The 24,205-nt window shown below is 36.3% G+C and overlaps 2 protein-coding genes across 2 annotated transcripts in view; both read left to right on the top strand.

Moving 5' to 3' along the window:
• LOC107727420 (plexin-B1-like) overlaps positions 1-1,768 on the top strand; it is a 75,403-nt gene extending 73,635 nt beyond the window's left edge. Inside the window, exon 35 of the mRNA XM_016537287.1 lies at positions 5-1,768. Coding sequence (XP_016392773.1) covers positions 5-109 — 105 coding nt within the window. The 3' untranslated portion in view covers positions 110-1,768. The remainder of the gene's footprint in view (positions 1-4) is intronic.
• Positions 1,769-3,792: 2,024 nt separating this feature from the next.
• LOC107727421 (SRSF protein kinase 3-like) lies at positions 3,793-23,317 on the top strand. The gene is made up of 16 exons (XM_016537288.1): positions 3,793-3,847; positions 4,262-4,379; positions 6,445-6,836; positions 9,559-9,667; positions 9,863-9,950; positions 10,034-10,121; positions 10,886-10,992; positions 11,146-11,311; positions 12,713-12,738; positions 15,290-15,488; positions 17,559-17,780; positions 19,908-20,005; positions 20,124-20,231; positions 20,381-20,450; positions 20,925-21,017; positions 22,279-23,317. The coding sequence occupies exons 1-16, from the start codon at positions 3,832-3,834 to the stop codon at positions 22,461-22,463; spliced, it is 2,085 nt and encodes a 694-aa protein (XP_016392774.1). The 5' UTR covers positions 3,793-3,831; the 3' UTR covers positions 22,464-23,317.
• Positions 23,318-24,205: the final 888 nt, after the last annotated feature.

Below are 24,205 nucleotides of genomic sequence, written 5' to 3'. Positions count from 1 at the left end.
GCAGATTATCATGTCTCTGGAAGAAGACGCTGCGGGTCAGAAGATGCAGCTGGCGTATCGGCTTCAGCAGGTTGCCGCCCTGGTGGAGAATAAAGTCACTGACCTTTAGGCTTTGACCTTTCACCCTGTCGTCTAAGCTCATCAATAATCACGTCTTATCATTTGTGATCGGCTGATGAAATGCAGTCACTACGTCAAACACTCGTGTGCTTCCACAACCGTTCACATAAACTACCTGCATATTCTTAACAAAAGGGAACAGGAAATGAAGTAATGATCACTTTCTTCTGATGAAACCTTAATGGGAATTTTATTGGAGAAGGATTGCTTTTCAGACTGAGGCTCTGAACGACTCACTGGAGTATTGACTGATGGGAAGTGTGTGTGTGTGTGTGTGTGTGTGTGCATGTTTTATTGTGATGTTTTGTCTGAAAGGCTCTGCTGTATATGTGAAGTTTACTTAATTCAAATTCTGACACGAGACTATTTTAATCACACTACTGAAGCAGCTCTCACATATTGTGACATGCTGAGACACATTTTATACCATTTTTACTTCCGCTCAAGTGATCAGATCCACTTTATGGCGATTCATGAACTGATTCAACGAAACCTTACAGTCATGTCAGCACTGCGGACAAAACCTACATTTACTTCTTCTGTACGTGGAGTATTTCGTTCCAGGTTTAGAAAAGTTCTGCTCCTGCACAATCAAATCCCAAACTCAAAGACTGTCCTTGGCCCTGTGGTGTTAACCTTTTATACTAACATTTCTACATTAGTATTGCAGATCAAAACAAGTATTAAGCTTTTACAGGGACTGTAGAGTAAGTCTATGCACACAAGTGCCAAAACAAGTTATAAGAGCACAATATTTATGTGCATGTTATTGTGTAGCTTTAGGTGTGCATGCAAAAAAAAAGACGAAAAGTCGCAGTTTTCAGGTTTTCCACTATTGTTAATATCTCAAATATCTGGAATTTCTCAAAATTGTTAAATGTGATCATCTGAATTTGGTTTGTAGTACCATTAGCAGGTTAACTTAAGTTCATCAAGAATTAATACGCCTTCACTCCCATGATTTCTGATAGATCCCTATAAAATATGGGTCCGGGCCACATTTCGCTCCCAAATCAACAGAATTTTTTTTTTTTCAGAAATTATACTATATTCTTACACTTTAACTAATATATCATTATTTTTCTTTTCCAACTAATAGATTTTTGCATTGCTTCTTAATACTTCTAAGAATGTTGCATTGCACAATATCTTTCAATTCAATTTTAATTTCTGATTTTATTTGATTTCGGCATGAAATCAATCCTAGATCTTTGCAGGTTTTGTGAGATTCACCCACACTTACAGTGCATGGCATTGATTTCCTAATGCCTGCTTTGTATTTAATAGCACAAGCGAGCACAATTAAAGGTTCAATCTCATGCGTTTTGAGTCTCAGATGAAATTGCAATGCAGCTGGGATGTCCTGTCTCTTGGGAGGTATTGAAACAAAGCTGGGACAGTTTGGGTCATTGGATTTCGGGTTGGCAAATGAAGAAAAGCATCTTTATTCGCTTGGTCCCAATGATTAGAAAAGCAGCAGTCGGATTGAGAGTTGTGTTCATCAGACACTGAATAGAAACTAACTTATTATATTGTAAATAATGCTTATTTATACGTGACCGCCAATGTGCCTTCTTTGTTACTTTTTATAACGTCTACACTTTAAGTAAACATGCTTGACATTACTTGCCAAATGGAGGAAAAGATGAACTGTTTTTTTCAAACCTGGACAGACTTACTCTCTCCATTCAGGAGAAAATGGGAGCCAAAATGTTGAAATGAGTGAAATGGAAATTTGTATCTGGACAAAATAAAGCTATAATTTTAACAATGAAGACATTGTGTTTACTGGTTTGGATTTTGTATATCTGTAGACAGCAGAACAAAAGTGTCTGGGACAGTATTTTAAATGGGTGGATCCATCTGGGCTGAATGACTTAAACTGACGTCAATAACAAAAAAAGGAGGATTTTGGTTCAAATTCTGAGCCATTTCTACAAAAAAATATGACATAATTTCTTGCTTTAAATTATAAACACGAGAATGTACAAATATTTTACTTTGTGTTCACTGAAAAGGATTAGATTTTAATGCTTGAGGTGGGAAAATGTTTTATTAGAGGTTTAGTATGTATGCCTAATAATAAATGTTTTCTAAAATAATTAAATATAGTAGAAATAAAAAAAAAAAAACAGGTTACTAAAATAAATCAAAATGAAAAATCTAATGTAACTTTTGGTAAAATAAAATGAGTTCATCCAAAATTTTTAATTTGCTTAAAATGTATTCACCCTCAGGTCATCATAGATGCAGATGAGTTTGTTTCTTCATCGAAACAGATTTGGAGAAATTAAGCATTACGTCATTTGCTCACCAATGGATCCTCTGAATGGGTGCCGTCGGAATGAGAGTAAGCGAAACCTTCTTTTTGTACAGTCTTGCGATTTCCTGTTTTGCCAGTTGTGTGGAATATGGCTTTGTATCTTTGCAGATATACAATTTTGACCATTGTTTAGAGAATTGTTGGTGTATATGGAGCCCTTGCCCGTCACCGAGTTTTACACAACTTTTATACAAGGGTAAAAAAAAATAATATATGGTAATTTTCTAATGAAGTTGGGGTTAAATAAGAAACTTAAACCCAGTCTAAAGACGTACTCTTTTGTATTTGTATTGTGTATAGTTTGCTAACAATTGTGTGTATGTGCCTGTACATATTGTGAAGAGGACTTGTTCTTTTTCTTCTTTTTTTTCAAACCCTTGGGTATTCTGTAGTCTTTGCAATAATCCACAAGTAATCCACACCACTCCAGTCCATCAGTTAACGTCTTGTGAAGCGAAAAGATGTGTGTTTGTAAGAAACAAAACCATCATTAAGGCATTTTAACTTTAAATCATCACTTCTGGTCAAAATACTGTACAAATCCATAATCTATAATAAAGCTTCCACCAGTGAAAAAGTCCATCCCCTGTTGTCCTTTCACATCAAAATCCACCCTCATATTTGTTTAGAACTGTTTTGGACTTTTTTTGCTTTTTCATGGTGTTTAACCTTTGCATATTTCTCTCCTGATTCAGATCAAATGACTTTTTCACGGGAGAAAGCAATATTATGGATAGAGGACAAAACAGTATTTCAGTTCACAAGACATTAATTGATGGACTGGAGTCATGTGGATTATTGTGATGTTTTTATCAGCTGTTTGGACTCTCATTCTGACGGCACCCATTCACTGCAGAGGATCCATTGGTGAGCAAATCATGTAATGCTACATTTCTCCAAATCTGTTCCGATGAAGAAAAAAACTCAACTTCATCTTCTTGGATGACCTAAAGGGTGAGTACATTTTCAGCAGTTTTCATTTTAGTGTGAACAATTCCTTTAATGCTTGCTGAGGTCAGCCTGACATATTGGCAGAAATAACAGAAATAACAAAATTCTGAACAATTTTAACGAAAATTGTGACAATGTCTGGTTTAAGATGAGAAAAAACACGATAATTTGCATGCATTTTGTTCTGTTTCACTAATTAAGTAAGATAACGCTTTAATGCCTTAAGTGGGAAAAATATGTTTTGTTCGACGTTTAGTATGTGCCTAATGTTCAGAAAATATTTAATCGCGGTGGGCATGATCTGCAAGTTGTGGCGGCTCCCGATGTCCTCGCGCAGTCCCTTTTCAATCGCACGAGATGCTGTCAACACAGCGCTGTCTGAGTGCGCATGCGCAGAACCAACAGAAGCGAATGTGCGTGAGGTGACAGCTGTCCCGATGATATCGATGAAAGGTGAGAGTGTTTTCATTCAAAACCAGCCAAACAACCCTAAATATGTTTATGTCTGTGGATGTATTATGTGTCTTGAGGATAAATACAACAATGTCGGCTTATCGGAGGGTTAAAAGGACGCTTGTTTTGATGACTAGAGCCCGTGTTAGCGGTAAAGCTAAGCGTGAGCACGTTTAGAGGATCTAATGTTTGGATTTTCACTGATTTTTTTCCGTTTCAATTATTCGGTTGTTTATTGATAAATGCATGGGATCAATAAAGTCATGTAGCCTGCTGACGATGTGATATCCTCGATTTTGTTGGTGGATTGTCCTCCGTTAGTTGCTCATATGTAGTGAATTGGGGGTGGGGGTGCCTATAACAGCATGTCTAATATATATTATGTTATATGATATTCTCTCTGATGCATGGCAGTATCCAGCAGCGATAACAGCCTTCCCCAGTACAGCCACGGCAAAAAGCAGAAGAAGAAAAACAAGAAGCACCGCAAAGCAGCGGCAGCAGCACTGGAGATCTCTAGTTTGGAGCTGGGGTGAGTGTGTCTAACTGGGCAGGATCCAGATCTGGGTTTCTGCTCTGTGAGATGCTGCTAAAAATATATAGGAGGGTGGCCATGGGAGTCACTTTTCCAGATAAGCATATTGACTCATGGCCCTCCCTCCCAGTCCATGCATGTGGAACCTATTTTAACACACCCTTGGAAAAAGCGTAACAATACACATTAGGTACATATCATAGGTAAGAACCACAGATCTGTATAGATATTATCCAAAATTCAGATTTCCCCACTTTTATTCATTTAGTACATGCTGAAAACTAGTATGGTCAGATAAGGAGGAATGCAAGCGATTAAATTGTTTTAGCAGTGCTGTGATACAAAACTTCAGAAGTAGGCCAAAATAGCATGAAGATGCATAGAGCAGATGTGTATGTGCTTCCCCTACATAAACATCACATGCTCTTAGTATCGAATTCTAAGACGACATTATATTTACACCTTCTGCTTTTATTACCGTTTGTCACATAACACAGGCAAAAAATGACACACTTTTAATTTTGCATTTAAATTATCAGTAATATTCATTAATACTGAATAATGATATACTGTTGTTATACTATTCCGTTGATATAATAGTCAGACCGATTAATCGGACAATATTTTGATATGTAACTGTGTCAATCAACCAGGTTTTTTTCAGAAAATACAAAAAACTTTCAAATATTTGTAAATATTGTATGAATTTTTCACACAACTGTATGAACAACACCTACTTCTACATCACTGCCTTTTTAGTCCCGCCCACTGATTCACGCATGTAGTGTAAATAACAAGAGAGGCAAACGCAGCTCTACGCAGAAACCAAACGACAAAGATGCTCTGAAGACAACAAGACACTGTGCAGAGTTGTGGAAAAACACAGTCTCTGAATTGCCTTCCTTCTGATCTCAACATTAGGAAAGAGTGGATGAAGTTTATTTTTAATGAAGATCCAGACCTCGTCAGTAAGAACTTGGTCCTTTATTCACTTCATTTGACCACGGATTTGTTTACAAACAAGGCACAATTCGATGCAGGATTTTCAGAAAGACTGAAACTAAAAGACAATGCTGTGCAGAGTATATTGTATCCGACAGTAATGTCGCACCACACAAGTGTGAGTAACTTTTTTATTATGTGGTCACTATTGCTTTGTCTGTTACTACAGATCGTTTGATATGTATATGTGTTTTTATGCGCTTTTAACCTAAACCACAGCAGCATCCAAGGGTGAAGGCTGTAAAACATACACAACTTTTCTGCCAATCACAGCAGTGGATGTTTACTTCCGAGTCGACAATCCTCCACGCCTATTCAAACAGAGCGTTCCGATGAGGGGGTCAAAACAGGACAGAAAGTAGCCTATTACTTCTAAATTCCGATGTTTTTTGATGTAAAAATTTTGATAACATTATAAGTAGACCTCGGAGAACAGAGCAAAAATTCATTTTCAGCATGTACCTATAAATTAAGTCCCTAAATATAATAATAATAATAATTCTACTTATCTCTACTCTTATCACAGTGGACATGAACTTCACTCTGTGGCCCCAGATGTCTGAATGTTCTTGTGCATTACAGTGTGTGCATAACACATTATATGTTTATGTTGGCCATTGTATTAGCCACACTGCTCTTTAGATATCAGCATCAGGAAAAACCCATATTGGTTGGCCACAGTTGCTAACCCCTTTAGATGTACTTATTGGCTATTTAATAAAAGCTAGATAGACTGAGACACAGTGCGGCTTTATATTAAGATGGTGCATTGATGTTTTGAATTGCACAGATGGTTGAAGACTATGTGCTTCGAGTGAAATCATAAGCCCTAGATATGAAAGTCCCAGCTGGAGATTGCTTATGAAAAGTAGTAGAATTATGGAGTTGTCATCAGGGAATCTTGATTATAAATAGTAACATTCTGCTCCTTTAAACATAGCTGCATTTGCCATAGACAACAGACAAGTGATGTTTTGTAGAAAAATGTAGTTTCACACAGGATGTCAGCCACCAGATGTTGTATTTAAAATCTCTTCTTCTTTTATTTCTTGCTCTACAGACCCCAGATCCCCTCCTCCGATGAACTGTGCCACATCCTCACCATCCACAGGTCTACCACCCCTCCAGAGTCGCCCCCGACGCCCCCGTTAAACCTTTCCCAGAGTCCTCCAGACCTGCAGACTCAGGCCCACATCCCTCACTCTGTTCCCATCACAGTGGTTTCCTCACCCAGCATCCTCTCGTCTCCAGACACATCTTCCACTCCCATAGCACCTTCACTGTGTCTACCTGCCGTTCTCTCCACGACTCCTCCTACTACACAGGCCCCGGCCAATCAGACGACCCCACCACAAGCGCTGAGCCCTTCCCCTCCAGACTTTTCCCCGCCCCCAGCAGAATTACTCGGGTCAGATGATGAGGAGCAAGAGAATCCGTCAGATTACTGTAAAGGTAGGATGATCATAAGAAATAGTTTTTAAATTGATATTTGCTTTATAGCTGTAATAAAGTCGTTCAACTTAAAGAGGCGATATCAGAGGTGGAAAGTAACGAATTACATTTACTCGCGTTACTGTAATTGAGTAGCTTTTTTGTGTACTTCTACTTTTTAAAGTAATTTTTTTCATCTGTAATTTTACTTTTACTTAAGTATATTTTGTTTGAAGTATTGTACTTCGCTACATTTTAAAACACATTAATTACTGAGTAAAAAAAAAATGCTCCCTGGAAACTACTGCAGTAAATAATGGTCAGGAGAGCAAACTGGTGCTAAAATCACAAGAAAGATGCAGACGGACAAGACAGGCGTTATGGTGCAGACCCAGCTGAAAACGAAACCCCGTCATATTCTGCTGAATTTGAACTCGAAGGAAATTAATTGAACCCCTGGCCATATTTATGCTCTATTATGCAGTGTAAACTGTGTTTGCCTAGGGAGACCAAACTAGCAGCTTATAAAATCTCGACATCAACCCTTCGCAAGCATGTAGAGGTAAGGTTTGCATCGTTGCATTGGTGGTTAAAATGAAGCTTTGACAGTTTAGCAAAAGTTTTTGCACGAATTAGCCAAAAAGACAGTGGTGCAGGGTGTACGATATATATCGTCTGCGATAATATCATAATTGTTGTTTTAACGATGTGCGATTTGACATTATCAGTATTTTGCCAAAAACCAAACAAAACACTCCTACAGAGTGCCGTGAAGTCTAGTATTAGACTAGTGCGCGCGCGCATAGACTGCGTTCTTTCACTGCGTGATTCAGTCTGTTAAAATGCATTTAGAGTGATCACAAAATTGAAGATATAGGGGCAAAAAATGTATATATTTATATCATTTCATATAGTAAATTAATATCACACGAAGAGTGCCGTTTTTTCCTCCAAAATTCAGCATGATTACATATAGATTTTTTTTTTTTACAACAGTTCAATAAACAAGAAGTTAATTAAGAGGCTTGCGTTTTGACACCATATTGCCTGTTTTTGCTCTATTTCGACAACAAAAATAATTCCAAACACAGCCACCACAGCACAGTTTTGCGTCTCTGAGCAATGACGGTGTTTCGTTCCTGAATGAATCAACCGTTTAAATGATTCGGTTCAAACGCAATGACTCACTTATTAACAGTGACTTGCTGCCACCTACTGGCAGTTTTAATTTCACATTTAAAGTATCTTTTAAAAAAAAAATATATAATTTCAAATGAGTATTCAACATTTTATGTCGTGTCCTCTGCATTGAAAAGATGAATTTTGTTGATACTGATTTAATTTGCCTGGTAACAGCCCAAATGTCTTATTATTCTAAATAACTGATTCCTTTAATTAAAAACAACTGGTTTGAGATTTATAGGCCTATCCCAGGGGTGTCAAACTCCGTTCCTGGAGGGCCGCAACCCTGCAGAGTTTAGTTCCAACCCTGCTCCAACACGCATACCATGTAGTTTTGTAAGTTCCGTGAAAAGCATTAGCGTTGTTGTTTTGCTAATACTTCAGAATGAACCTGTGAATGTCTGTGGGTGTGCACGTCTTCGCCATTCAGAAACTTTGCCGTGTGAAAGCGAACCGCACCAAGAATAAAAAGCAACATTGTAATAATTTTAATCCCTGTTTCGGAAAATCGCAATCGGTCTACAGGTGTGAAAGCACCCCAAGTAATTTTTACTCTTGAGTAAATTTTAAATGAGCTACTTTTTACTTTTACTTGAGTAGATTTTTAGACTGGTACTTCTACTTGTACTTAAGTAAAATTTCATTAATGTAATGGTACTTTTACTTGAGTAGAATATTTTCGTACTCTTTCCACCTCTGGAAAAAATATGTAATGATATGTATCTCATCACAGTTAATTTTGCTGAAAAATTAATAAAATATTTAAAATGTTACATAACCATTTTAGAATGCCTGTTTTGTTTTTTTGTTTTTTTTGATAATCCAGTGAATTAATTACTTTCCCCTGAGATGTGCTCAGCTAAGCGCACAACTCTCTGCAGGGCTTTGCAGTCTTGACTGGAGCTGTTCCCATACTACACTGTTCCAAATGAAAAGCCCTTCATTTCATCATTTTCTGTTTTTATTTGGAACATTATTGATGCAAACCAAAAAATTAGATTATTCATAAATAAAATAAATCTGGTATCAGTGCAAAACAGTGGTATTCTAGTATTATTTATGAACTATTATAGTTTTTTTTAATATTTTGAATTAGATTTATTTTTACATTTTCAATTATCTTTTTAATTTCAGTTTAGTTTTAAGTAATTTTGTTAATGCTTTTGTCATTTTTAACTATTATTATTTAGGTTTAATTTATTTTTATTTCAGTTTTAGTTTATATTTCAGTTAGTTGCCAAGGTAGCATTTAAAGATTTTCATTTAGTTTAAGTTTTTCATATAATATTAATATTTTATTTAATATTAATTTCATTTAACGAAAATGTTTTTAGTTAACGCTAATAATCCTGGTGCAAAAACAGCTTCACTTTATGAAACAAAAGATTTAGAACAGTATATTATTATAAAGCTAATATTACAAAACAAATAGTTCCATTCTGATTGGATGACCTACATTTGAAGCTGTTGTAAAATAGCTGCTATATGTTTTAATGCAGCAATAGTAACAGATAATGACTGGCTGAATGGATGTTATGTAACAATATTTGGTTTTTTTCAGGAGGGTATTATCCAGTGAAGATTGGAGACCTGTTTAATGGCAGATATCATGTGGTCAGGAAACTGGGATGGGGCCATTTCTCCACTGTATGGCTGTGCTGGGATCTACAGTGAGTATTTTTATGTTGGATGTACTTGAATCCTAATCCCTGGGATTAAACTGCTGGAACTAGATCTCTAAATATTGAGATGTAAGCCGATGTCAGATTATGGATTGTCAGCCAGATAGTCATGTATGGATTGTCAACTGAACATGCTGTTTGACTGTCTGTATGAATTCAACAATATATGACATTTGTCTGTAGGCGGAAAAGGTTCGTGGCACTGAAAGTGGTTAAAAGTGCCCAGCACTACACTGAGACTGCACTAGACGAGATTAAACTACTGAAATGTGTAAGTCTGGGGACTGAATACATTAGCATTTTTAATTAAAATTTTTTTAAAAAGATATATATTATGACAGAATTTTTCCTTAGGTGCGAGACAGCGACCCCACAGACCCCAAACGAGAGAGGATAGTTCAGCTCATTGATGATTTTAAAATCTCTGGTGTCAATGGTGTTCGTATCCTTTACTGCTTGCATCACATGCTCATGTTGGTTCGACTTTTAAGTGAATACTGTTTTGTGTTATTCAAATTTGAAATTTCTTGGTTTTTCTTTTTTCTCAGGCCCTATGAAATCTTTTTTTCCTCACAAATTGCATTTTATTTTTTTACAAATTCATTTTTTCAGTGTTTTTTTTTTTTTTTCATTTTAATGGGTTAATTAAATGTTAATAATAAAAAAGCATGTATAATCAATTTAATTAATAAAACTTTAACAATTTAATAAGTCTTTTAAAATGTTAAATGCGAATATATCAGTATCTTTACACAGAACATTTTTATTTTTTAAGTTACTTTTTTTTTTATTTTTGTCAAATAAAGTTCTGCGCAAGTTGCATTTAAAAAAAAATGTATTATAAATATTAATAGAATTAATAATATAAAATATTTCTCATAATTTCTTAAGGTTAAGGAATGTTTATTTTGGTGGTTTGTTGTGTGTATTTTACAGTATTTTTTTTATCAAATGAAATGGTGAAAAGCTTGTGAATTGAACTTTCAGAGGAACTCTGGAGAGGAAGTTCATGTGTAGTTTCCACATATAGTGAGATGGCGGATGCTGAAAACCCCATGAGTATTACCAGTGATTGAGTATCTATAGCAGACTAAACTGCGCTGCTCATTTGCTTTGGGACATGTACATGGCGCAATCATATTTCCCTAGCTGTCCATTTGTGGTTTATTAATCACAGACTCTGTCCTTGACTCGCTGACCTCTCAGATGTGTGTATGGTACTAGAAGTGCTCGGTCACCAACTGTTGAAATGGATCATCAAATCCAACTACATGGGTTTGCCTCTGGTCTGTGTGAAGAGCATTCTTCGACAGGTGCGTCTGTTTTACATTCATATTGACATTAAAAATGTCCAGTCAGATAGCAAATACAATTTGCAGATAGCAAATACACAAATAGCAAATACACATTGCAGCTCCATCAAAACCGTGGGAGTGATTCATACGTGTCTTATTTCTCTTCTTCAGGTTCTCGAGGGCTTGGATTACTTGCACACGAAATGCAAGATCATCCACACAGACATAAAGCCAGAGAATATCCTGCTGGATGTGAATGAGGTGTATGTGAGACGGCTGGCAGCAGAGGCCACGTTATGGCAGAAGGCTGGAGCTCCGCCCCCTTCTGGCTCCTCCGGTATTGTTCTTTATTTTTACGTGTGTGACTCACATCAGGCTCACCTGAAACTCATCTTAGTATCACGTGAGACATACATAACACTCCCTTTAGACTTATGTATGACTCATTTAATGCTTGCATAATAAATACATTCATTATTAAATAGACAATATATAAAGAAACGGTATACATTATATTATACAGCATACAATGATATAAACCAGGGATGCTCAAAGTCTGGTCTACTGCACATCAGTGAGACTACTGAGTGGTCCTCCACTACAATCCAGAGTTATATGGGAAGTCAGTTGCGTGTCTGTGCAGATAAAACTACATGACTTCCACTATAATCAAGCTGTCTGAACGCTTTTAATGGGAGCTTTCTAGTTTTGTCTCACTACTGCTCACTTCCAGCCTTGATCATTGTAATGCAGTTCATTTTGTTGCTTGCAGTTTAGACGGTGTAAAACAGACATTTAGATTACAATTAATGGGTTTAATTAATTGCTTATAAATTTTTAGTGTTTTTTTTTTTCTTCAATGTGTGACTGGACTGAATTTGCCTTCGTCTCTGTGTATTTGTATTTGTAAACCTCCGAAATCAGATTTAAGCATCATTCTTGACTTTACACGTGAACTATAATGATTTTGTTTTCTTCGATATGAAGATATTTACATGTGAATGAAATAGTTGCAAGTTCATTTATGAATTTTATTTTATTTTCAAGTCAGCATTAAATGAGAGTTCACCCTATCTATTTTCTAAATTCATGTTTTTGATTTTGCTGTGAATTGTTTGCATATTTCATTTTTGAATACTTTTGACCTTGTAATTTTGGTCAGGCTTCTCGCTGGCGACGTGCGTCAGACTTCTCCAATCTTTTAGTCCTTTTAAAACCAGACCCTTTTGTACAATCGACTTCAAGCTTGCATTCAGATCTGCCTACAGAGCCGCATAAAGATCTTTCCAATAAACAACTGATTGATAGAACCAAGTTTACAGCATTGATGGGCAGTATTTTTTGTACAGATTTGCCTTCCTGTGGATTTTAGCCGAAGCACACAGTTGTTTTCTCCTCAACAATTGAGTCCAGGTCATAGAATTAGGGTTTATTTTTTCAAGTTATTTTTTTTTAAGTTTCAAAGGTAAGAAAGCAAATAAGAAAGTCATTTGGGTGTGCTTTTAATGTTGAATCGACTACAGATATGCCATTAAATTGATCTGCATGCTGGTCGTCATTTCTCCTCTGCTTCTGTGGTGAATATGCCAATCATTTCTCATTTCTTCTCTGTCGTCTGTTTGGTTTCTAACTGGAGTCCTATCTTTTCTTTCTGTTTTCTTTTTATTTTAAATTATTATAATTATTATCATTGTGGTTTTCTGTCCCTTCCCTCTTTCCTCTTCTGTTCTGACGGCAGTTAGCACGGCACCAAGGGAAAAACAGGTACGTTCAGAGTTGTGCCTGCTGAAATACAGAGAGGATGTAGTTTGTCCTGGTGAAAATGACACATGACTGTTTTAATCTGCCTGCTGTACCCTAACCCACCCTTGCCTATGCAGATAGACAGGCATGAACCTCTGGGAAAGGGGCAAATCTCCATGGCTGGGGTCAGATCCACTGATCTGGGGAAAGAGAATGCAACCTATGCTCAAAATATGCTTGAATGCACCGTTTTGTCTGATAACTGATCTTAAGCCGGTGTAAAAACACATAGAGTATATGTTTAAATACTCTGTGCATGGAATAAGCATTTCTTTCGGTTTCACCCAGTCAGTGGATTTGGTCTTGACGCTCTTTGCTGTCCCACAGATGTGTTGATTTTACACCGTTAACTGCTCACTAACAATATTAGACCTTTCAAAGGTGTTTGCATGCTGGAGCATTAAACCAGCTAGCTATCTTTCTATCTATCTATCTGATCATTCTGCATTTCAATTCATTTTCCCCTTTTATTCTTTAGAAGAAAAGTTAAAACTGACTATTTTAGAAGTGAGAAAAGAGCAGTGCAGTAAGCTGTTCTCAGACAGGAGCATTATCTTTTCTCACGTCATGACAGCCAGACAGAGATCCGCTGCGTTCCCGCTGCCTGCATTCTGCTTTTCTTATTTCAACCACCACCTCTGCATGGTTGAGAGTGATTTCACGAATTACTGTCACATTTTCCTCTCTTCTGAATATAAATGAGATGAATGGCGAAAAGCAAGGCTAACGAAGAAAATCAATTATTATTATTATTATTATGCCTTTTCATCTTGTTAGACTATAGATTTCTTGAATAAATGGCTGTTACCTAAAACCTAGAAGTGATTATCCAGATTATCTCTAGTATTTTTACTGCACGACTAAACGTTTTAGGTCGGCTAAACTGCTTTTCATCTTCTTTATTATGCCATATTTTAATTTAGTTCATCTTAGTCATTTTGATTTCTTCTGTGCATCACCTTCTTTTTAATCTTTTCACCTGTAAATGTTCTGATGTGTGCAACAATTGCTAATTAATATCATAAATAATTTAAAAGGTTTATAACTTTTGAGTGATTGAATCCTCTGTTTGTATCATAGAAAGCATTACTCCTGTTTTCTTCAGACTGTGAGCAGTATCCGTAACAGACGGTATTGCATGCACCTTTCAGACCCCATTAGATTACAGTGACCCAATTTATTTGATATACAGTAACCAGAGCCAAAGGCCTGGAATACAGTTCAGTACCTCTCATAAATCTATATCTGCACCTACAGCAGGAAGTCTCATTTATAAGTAGCAGCAGTAGTTTTACAGACAGCGCCAGACTCAGAAGTTCATCAGGTCAGTCCCGTAAGACTGGGCTCAATAGATCGGACGTGTCACGGCTCGACCAGACAACAGACATGGCAACAGAGCTGCTATCCCAAAATAGTCCCAGAGCTGGAAATGGCGCAGGGGTGTCAGATATCCCCCGTGGCAGAATTCACTTTATGCTGCATCAGTGTAAGCTTATTGTATCAAAAATGAGTGAATCGTTTAGAAGCGACCCCTGGACAGCATGTCATGAAAATCACCATTATTAATGCACAGTGTTTGGCTTCTGTAACTAAATAAAATAACCCTTCTGCATGCCAATGCTGACAGCTGTGCCTAAGGTTGGAGACCCATGAAAGGACATTTCAATGACAGTCCCCCGGAGTAACCTGAGGTTATGTGTTTAAGTCAAGGACACAGTGGTGATTTTACTTTTTTTGTTGAGTTTGAACCAGCAAATTTTTTAAAGGAATAGTTCACCCTAAAATGAAAATTTACCAAAAATATACTCACCCTCAGGTCATCCTTCATGATTTCTGAACTTCAAATTGTCACTTCTGGCCAAAATACCAGTCCATAATCTATAATAACGCTTCCTTCAGTGAAAAAGTCCATCCCCTGTTGTCCTCTCACACCCCCTGACATATTTGTTTAGAACTGCTTTAGACTGTTTTCACTTGTAAACTTTGCTTGATCTGTGCATATTTCTCTCCTGATTCAGAAAAGATTAGTTTTTCACTGGAAAAAGCAATATTATGGATTATAGACTCATATTTTAGTCAAAAGCAACGGTTTGAAGTTAAAAATGTCTTAATAATGGATTACTTGTGGATTATTGTGATGTTTTTATCAGCTGTTTGGACTCTCATTCTGACGGCACCCATTCACTGCAGAGGATCCATTGGTGAACAAGTAATGTAGTGCTAAAATTCTCCAAATCTGTTTTTATGAGAAGAAAAAAAACTAACTCATCTACATATTGGATGGCCTGAGAGTGAGTAATGTTGTTTGTATGAGAACATATTCACCAAAGTAAGTGTGAGATTAGTTTGCTCTTGCAAACATAATCATAATTGCGCAGGTTGATCAGCTAACATCAGATCTCATGCTTGTTTTAGAAGGTCTTTTTGAAACTAGCTTGGTGTTCCATGCTGTTTTTTTGGTTTTGATTCAGCACTTTTAAAATCTTTTTTGCCCATGTGTGTTTGTGTCTAGATGGGTAAATTATCAAAGAATAAGAAGAAGAAGTTGAAAAGGAAAGCCAAACGGCAGCAGCGTCTGTTGGATGAGAGGCTGTTGGACCTGCAGAGGATAGAGGATTTGGATGGAGTTTTACCGCAAGATGCTTCTGGAAACACACGAGCGCTCTGGAGGATCAGCGTGGACGGAGAGGATGACGACAAACACGCACAAAGTGAGATACATTTATATAAACTGTCTTCAGCATGCACGAGGAGAATTTAACTGTAGTGAATCATTCTTTTGAATCATTGTTTTAATGATTCTTTTGAACTAATATGCAAAAAGTGTTGATTTACTTTGTGAGCTGAGGTACTGAAATAGTTGTTTTTAATATATTATTACTTAAAAAGCTTTGTAAAGTTCCTTGTGGGGAATTCCGTGAGCAATTGAAACGGGTAAATTATCAAAGAATAAGAAGAAGAAGTTGAAAAGGAAAGCCAAACGGCAGCAGCGTCTTTTGGATGAGAGGCTGTTGGACCTGCAGAGGATAGAGGATTTGGATGGAGTTTTACCGCCAGATGCTTCTGGAAACACACGAGCGCTCTGGAGGATCAGCGTGGACGGAGAGGATGACGACAAACACGCACAAAGTGAGATACATTTATATAAACTGTCTTCAGCATGCACGAGGAGAATTTAACTGTAGTGAATCATTCTTTTGAATCATTGTTTTAATGATTCTTTTGAACTAATATGCAAAAAGTGTTGATTTACTTTGTGAGCTGAGGTACTGAAATAGTTGTTTTTAATATATTATTACTTAAAAAGCTTTGTAAAGTTCCTTGTGGGGAATTCCGTGAGCAATTGAAAGATTATGTACAATATGGAGGAAAAAACATAAACCAGATTAATGTGTCAAATCAGTTCCGTTTATTTCCGTCTATATTTCAGGCCAGAAAATAATGAGACATCCATTATGCATGTCTCCTCTTGGTCCTGAGTAAAGAAAACATCACTGCAATGTCTCAAAGTGAACAACAAATCTTTTACTCAAGTACTAAAAAGTGTTTTAATTTCTGTAAACAGAAATTACCCAGCAATAATGGCCATCAAATGGAAATCTAATTAATGAACTGACTTAATTAACCATTTATACATGCAAAATGACATGTAGAACATTAAGATGAATTTTAGGGAGAATGAAGCTTTGTACGTGTTAGTGATTTATGTAAAAAAGCAGAAGCTGCATCAATCTTTCTACAGATTTTTTATTTATCTTTAGTTATTTATCAGTGTAGAAAATAGGCAAATTTAGTGACCTATAGGTAATTTTCATGACTGTTAGGTTTAGGAAATTGTATTTATTTACAATTTTTTAGCCAACATAATATTTTACCAAAAATAAAATGTCCCATTAATTAGAGATGTTTTTTGTTAGTGTGATCTTCTATAGCTCATTAAATCCTTCTCTAGTAATCACCAATGACTGGAAAAGTCTTGGAATTTCATTGATCAGAATGTGATTTAGGATGAGGATTAAATATAATCATGCTTGCAGACATTTTGCATGTTACAGCTCATAGTTTTTGGACCTAAGGGCTATGAAGAGGTGAATGATCTGCAGTTTTTACTTGTGCCTCGGTCTGTGTGCTACATGGATGTTTTTTATGCAGTGCATCTCATTAATTTTTCAGCCTCTTGTTGCGTTTTAAGATGCTGTGTCAGGTTATTTAAAAAAAAAAACATCTCAAGACCCCTGTGTTCAGTTTCATTCTGCTGAGTCTGACTGTTTTAGAACACGGGAACACATCCTGAATGAAACTATAATTAAAATATTGACACTTTCTAAATTAAAGATCTTTCTAGATTTTAGCATTATAAAGTCAGTTTCATAAAGCGCCCCGATTAAACTACTTATGACCATATGGCGACATGACCAAAATCTTTTCCATGATATGAGCAGTTTTCAAGCACAATACAGTAGTAATTGCTGAAATTTGTCTTGTCTCTATTTCTCAACATCATTGCTTCAATGACTGCTGATTAAATTAGAAACATTTTAAACTGCTATATCAGACTTTTCAACAAATTATATATTAACTTTTGACAACCGATCATATTTTCATCCAGAGTCCAATATCTATGAAGCAAATTTTGATGGACTGTGATGGTTTTAGCTCCTCCAAGATGCTTTAATTTTCAGTTGAATCTTAAGAAAAGATTATTAATGAAGTGAGGCCAGATTTAATTTTAGATTTTAGATCAACTTTTCAGCACATTTTCCTCTTTATGTGTGTCACAGTGAACGGTAACGGACACTCTATAGGAGCACTGAATAAACACAGTCCAGAATCGGGCTCGTCGTGGTTGGAGGAGGGCTGTAACGGCTTCGGACCCCTGCGCTTCTCCAGCCCTGGATCGGGCCTGTCGGGCATGTCTAGCTCCATCCTGTCAGCTACCTCTGAGTCGGCTCTGTCCACTCTGTCCGGATACTCCACGGAGCGCTCACTGCTCTCTCCCAACAGTACGTACGCTGCTTTGAGCTGATGGAAAACAACCAATAGAGTGTTTTCCCACATTCATTATTCCCATAGGGATTATAGTCTTTGTTTTATAGTCTTTGAATTACAAACCATGAACCAAACCAACCAGCTACAAGTTAATCAGCATTAGAAACTTTGATTTAAAGTAAAATAATGTTTGAAAATTTGACAAAAAGACAAATGTATAAGACAACAATCCCATGAAGAATCATCATAAAGGTCCCATTTCACAACAGTTCGGTAAACTTCTATAGTGGTGAACGGAAACGACAACACATAATTTTTGCATTCCCATTAGCCACAGTAGCATAAGAAAAAGCATCTATGAGGAAAAAAATATAGACAGATTGATTACACTAGTCAGAAGAGAGAAAGATGTAAAATTTGCATCGAGCAAAATATTATGCACGTTTCTTCAAAGCGTAATAAAATAACACCGCCGCTGATAAGGCTGCCTGACGGCTGACGCAGACTTTAAATTCGAATGCAACGGATTTTTTTTTTATTCGACAAATATTCTAAATTCTAATTTTTTTTTTTTGACAGCCCTACTAAGTATAGTATAAAAATGTGCATGAAAGTTTTTTAAAAATGGAAGTATATAAAAAAAAAATAAACTTCTATAGTGGTGAACGGAAACGACAACACATAATTTTTGCATTCCCATTAGCCACAGTAGCATAAGAAAAAGCATCTATGAGGAAAAAAATATAGACAGATTGATTACACTAGTCAGAAGAGAGAAAGATGTAAAATTTGCTGTCAACCCATCAGCCGTTGTATTAGAAACACTCATGCAGCAGCTGTGACTAGTTTTCTGTAACTTAACTTAAGTATTAGGGCTGTCAAAATGACTGAAAAACTAAATTTGAATTTTCTACTTAAATATAATCAAAATTCGAATTATATTCGAATTTAAAAGGCATAATTTCAGTTAGGGGGAAAAAAGCTTTTGGCTTCTCTCCTTCAACTAACAAAAGCATTCAAATGCAATCAATGACACATACATCGTCATCGCATCTCGTTCGCCGCTGATAAGGCTGCCTGACGGCTGACGCAGACTTTAAATTCGAATGCAACGGATTTTTTTTTTATTCGACAAATATTCTAAATTCTATTTTTTTTTTTTGACAGCCCTACTAAGTATAGTATAAAAATGTGCATGAAAGTTTTTAAAAAATGGAAGTATATAAAAAAAAAATTGGCTAGAATTATGATGTTAGTAACTGGAAACACGTCATTACAGTCTGTGAAATGGGTCAATCAAATGTAAAACGATGGATAAATATAAAGCAAGTCTAAGTATAAATGTATATTGAAATAATATATTTTACCTTTGTTGCAAAACGAGTATTATGCATACAAATATTTAAGTAGTTTGAGAGCAGAGAGAGTTTGACTTGATTGTGCTTCATGGGATTGTGTGGGTGCTAAAGAGTTCTTTTGGTGTGGTTTGACTCCAATTAGTAGAGATTTCTTTGCAGAATTATGGATAGTATAGTTTTTTAAAATTAAAAATTAAGTTGAAATAATGTGGCTGATGGCTTCACCAAAAGCATATACCATTGATTAACAACCGCATAGTTCACAGTAGGTCTGTTTTTAAAGGTTTATATGTTATCGCTCAGAGTCCATTCCCCTGTAAAGAAAATGAATGAAATTTCTACTTCTGGAATCCGACTGTTGCTCTCTGTAGGCTTTTTATCTTAAAGGGGTCATATGATGCGATTTCAAGTTTTCCTTTCTCTTTGGAGTGTTACAAGCTGATTGTGCATAGATAAGATCCCTGAAGTTGCAAAGACTAAAGTCTCAAAACCAAAGAGATATTCTTGTCAAAGGAGGGGGCTTTGTAGAAAACGAAGCGTTTGAGAGAGGCGGGGCATAGAGGACCTACAATAATGTACAGTATTTGAAAAATAATGTGTTTTTTGAACATTAAAGCATGTCAACATATTCTGTTACACCAAATACACAAAATAATGATCTTTAAAAAAAGCATCATGATGCTTATGACCCCTTTAAATTAAACGTCAAATATGTTCTGATGGGCTGTAATTATGTTGCTGAAAGTTTCATATCAGTGCTAAAATGGTCTGTTTTTCCCCCAGCATACTCTGCTGCTGATTTCTTAGTGAATCCTCTAGAACCTCAGAACGCAGATAAAATACGCATCAAGATTGCAGACCTAGGCAATGCATGCTGGGTGGTGAGTACAGTGGGTCGATTCCAGGCATTCAGAAAGTGAATTATGGATCACATCAGGTGTTTGAACACAAAGAGCTGGTGATGTGTGATGTTTACTGATGTTCTCTCCTCTATATCAGCACAAGCACTTTACCGAGGACATCCAGACGCGTCAGTACCGAGCTCTGGAGGTGCTGATCGGAGCCGAGTACGGACCCCCCGCTGACATATGGAGCACTGCGTGTATGGTACGAACTCATTCAGCGCTAATCAGTAGTGATCTAACATCTACTTTTTCATAAAGACACTGAAAAAATGGTCAGGATGTTAATATGTACACTTGCACTTCCTGCTTGTGTGTCATGTGAGAGAGCAGTAATATGATGTGTCTTCACAGGCGTTTGAGTTGGTGACTGGAGACTATCTGTTTGAGCCTCACTCAGGAGAGGACTACACTCGAGATGAAGGTCAGTTCTCTTGGTCTTCCTCCCAGGATATTGTTATTGGCATGATAAAAACTTCAAAGGGATTATTGTATACTTCTAAACAGTGACAGCTGCTTAACATAATTTAAGTACTTATACCTTAGTTTTTTTTCTTCTCATTTTCAAATACTTTTTTCCCCAGAGCTGGCCGTTCAAAAGTTTGGGATCAGTAAAACTTTGATTTATTTATATATTTATTTATTTTGAGAAATGAATTCAGCATAATATAACAATAGAAGCAGTGATTTTAAATTATACAAATATTTCACATTATTAGTTTTTACTGTATTTTTGGTCAAATGAACACATCTTTGGTGAGTGTAAGAGACTTTCAGAAACATTAATATATATCTTTCAGAAACATATATATATATATATATAGGCTTTAAGTTATGCAATGATTACCATTAAAGGAAGAGTTTCCTTAGTGCAAAAATGTGTTGTATTGTTTTCCAGATCATATAGCTCACGTCATTGAGCTGTTGGGTCCCATTCCTCCACACTTTGCCCTGTCAGGCCGATACTCCAGAGAATACTTCAACCGAAGAGGTAAGAGCTCAACAAACACTATTCCACCAAAAAATGCAAATCTGGATGTTTAAATTACAGGAGAATGTCAGGGTGAATCTGATGAAGCACATGCCCACACTTTCCCCTCAAAATCCAAAGAAAAAAAGGTTTGCATGAAGAGCATGTGTTTATGGCCCACAAGATTTAGTCATCAGGTCATAGTCGAACCCCAGAACATCGTGACGTGCTGGTTCATTCGCGCAGTGCTTATTCTGAAAAGGTTTTCCACAGACGTCTGATGAATAGTCAGGATATTATTAGCTCAGAACACCTTTGCTGAAGATCAACCCGTTAGCAAAGTTCACTCTGCTTGATTTGTAAACCACTGAGAAAGAGCCTCTCATGTTTCTAACTCCAGCAACAAAGCATGAATGCACTTATAGTGTTGAATGTAAAAATTCTGTTTGTCCTTCCTCCACTGCCATAGAACCACAAATCCCACCTGATTGAGCACCATCTCTCACTAGACCTGAGATAAAAATCCCTTAAAATGCCCTTGAACCTATGTCTCCAGTGACAAGATATTTGAAATGCCACGTGGTTCATAGTAGGAAGCCATAATTTATTTGGATTTATCCTAGTCTATACATGTATGTGTATATCTATATATATATATATAAATCTAAATCTACAGAGATTCTCAAGAAACTTTTTAGGCATCATAAATATATATTTATATTATTTTGTAAATGTGTTACAAATTATAATCAGAAGATGCTTATATATATATATAATCCAACCTGACAGAACTGGAGAGGATCTGCAAGGAGGAATGGCAGAGGATCCCCAAATCCATGTGTGAAAAACTTGTTGCATCTTTCCCAAAGACTCATGGCTGTATTAGATCAAAAGGGTGCTTCTACTAAATACTGAGCATTTTTCAGTTTTTCTTTTTTAATAAATCTGCAAAGATGTCAACAATTCTGTGTTTTTCTGTCAATATGGGGTGCTGTGTGTACATTAATGAGGAAAAAAAATTAACTTAAATGATTTTAGCAAATGGCTGCAATATAACAAAGAGTGAAAAATTTAAGGGGGTCTGAATACTTTCCGTACCCACTGTATATATATATATATATATAATTTTTCTAAATAGCCTTACCTGGATTCACAACTTTCCTTCACACAGTTCTGGACTACTTATTCACTTTCATGGAAAACAGGCCACCTTGACATTAGCACTTTGTTGCGTCCTTGAATTTGCATGAGAGTGTTTTGACGAGTGTTTGCGTGTATGTAGGTGAGCTGAGGCACATCTCCAACCTGAAGCCGTGGGGGCTGTTCGAGGTGCTGCTGGAGAAGTATGAGTGGCCACTGGATCAAGCAGCCCAATTCAGTGACTTCCTGCTCACCATGCTCGAGTTCATCCCAGAGAACCGCGCCACAGCTGCCGAGTGTCTACAGCACCCCTGGATCAACTCCTAACCCGCTCCGTTTTCCTTGTATTCACTGCATTTGTGCGGTCTGTGTCATTTTGGTCCGTCTGATCACTTGGTGCACACATCCACCTTTCACAGCATAAACTCACTGCTAAGGTAAAACATACTGGAGATACAGAATCTGAGCACAGACCTAGCTAGAACCTCAAACCTGTTGTTTTTTTATGTATATATATATATATATATATATTTAAAGAAGCTTTGATTTCTGAACATGATGCAGATATGTCTGTAGTCTGTTGAGTTTTCATTGTACGGTCATTTAATTGTTTAGAAGGGTCACATATTTATGTTAAAATAGTGCCTTGACATGCCGTCTGCAAAAAAACAAAAACCGAAAAAAAGCCCCTCACCTTTTTATATTTGTCTGCGAATATGTGTGAGGAATGCTTGTTTGTGAACATACAGAACACTGTATGAATACTTGACTTGAATTCAGTAAAGCCTTGAGCTCAAACCCTGTGTACCGAAGAATAAAGGATCACTTACAAACACAGATGGCATAATGGAGTATTTTTTTTTTAATCCTGATGTGGTCGCTGTAACATACTGTAACAATGGAGCATGTTTAAACATTTTAAATAATAATCAAGTATGAGAAAAACTATGAAAACTCAGTTTTGGCAGTTTATTGTTCCAAACATGCATTATGTTTTATTTTTCTTCCATTGACTAGTTTAGCATATCCTTATGCTATTTTTGAAAAAACGCAAAACACTAAATAGTTGTAAAATCCAGCACTGCATTTTACTGTTGCTGTGATACTGAAATGACACAAGAGGGCGATAAAGGACCATTGCAGGCATTAACCTACAAGATATAAATAAGGGTTACAGGAAGTCAAAGAGAGAGAATCAGTGTCACGGTTAGACCATAAAAATGTATATACATATTTGTATATGCACGAAAGACCAGACCAGTTACAAAGCATACACAAATGAATTTCCTTAGACTTTGTGTTGAACGAAACCCATGAAAGAGGTCCAGTGAGGTAATCTATCCGTGTTTTAACATCAGTCAGACGCCCCATTCTGTGGGTTTGTTGCGGTTGCAAATGCAGAAGTATCCAGAGCTGGAGAGACAGAGAAGCCCTTAAAAAGTCTTTTAGATTAAGAAATTCATCAGTCTTAATACTGCAAGTCCAGTCACTTTTTCCTGCGTACAACCGTCCAGCCATCATCCTCTTCCTCGTGACTGACAGCCTGAGGAGGAAGATGCTGCTCCTTCACTGCTGCACCGTTGACTGAAGCTCCGTCTGCCCCTCCATCACACTCCATAGCCTGAGAAAAACAACCAGAGAGAATTCATAAAGGGGACATTTGCATCTAATACTGCATGATATAGTTCATAAATAACGTCAACCAGTACCAAACATTTTGTACCATTACTTAATAAGCATGAAAAAAAAGTAAATATATTTAAATTTTTATGTATTATTGATTTATATATTACACATGAATATGTTTAAAAAATATTTTTTAATTGTTCACACACACACACATAAATAATTATGTGTGTATATATTGTATATATTATAATCGTATATTATTGTATATTATATAGAAATGTTAACATCCATCACATCTCTATCTAAACACACACATATATATACACAAATATATCTAAATATACATGTATATATTTATATATGTAAATATATTTAAAATATAAAAATCACAAATATATAAATATAAAAATAGGTTTAAATTAAATAAGTTTTTTAATACG

The sequence above is a fragment of the Sinocyclocheilus rhinocerous genome, unplaced genomic scaffold, assembly GCF_001515625.1.
Source record: "Sinocyclocheilus rhinocerous isolate Xijiao unplaced genomic scaffold, SAMN03320098_v1.1 scaffold487, whole genome shotgun sequence".
Classification (NCBI taxonomy): Eukaryota; Metazoa; Chordata; class Actinopteri; order Cypriniformes; family Cyprinidae; genus Sinocyclocheilus; species Sinocyclocheilus rhinocerous.
The sequence above is the reverse complement of the archived record's forward strand: the minus strand, read 5'-3'. Positions and strand labels throughout refer to the sequence as shown.

Bases quoted from the DNA above. Each gene is read 5' to 3' on its own strand.
- LOC107727421 (XM_016537288.1), top strand. The intron at 4,380-6,444 runs GTGAGTGTGTCT...CTTGCTCTACAG, and splicing joins ATCTCTAGTTTGGAGCTGGG to ACCCCAGATCCCCTCCTCCG. The intron at 20,232-20,380 runs GTACGAACTCAT...GTGTCTTCACAG, and splicing joins TATGGAGCACTGCGTGTATG to GCGTTTGAGTTGGTGACTGG.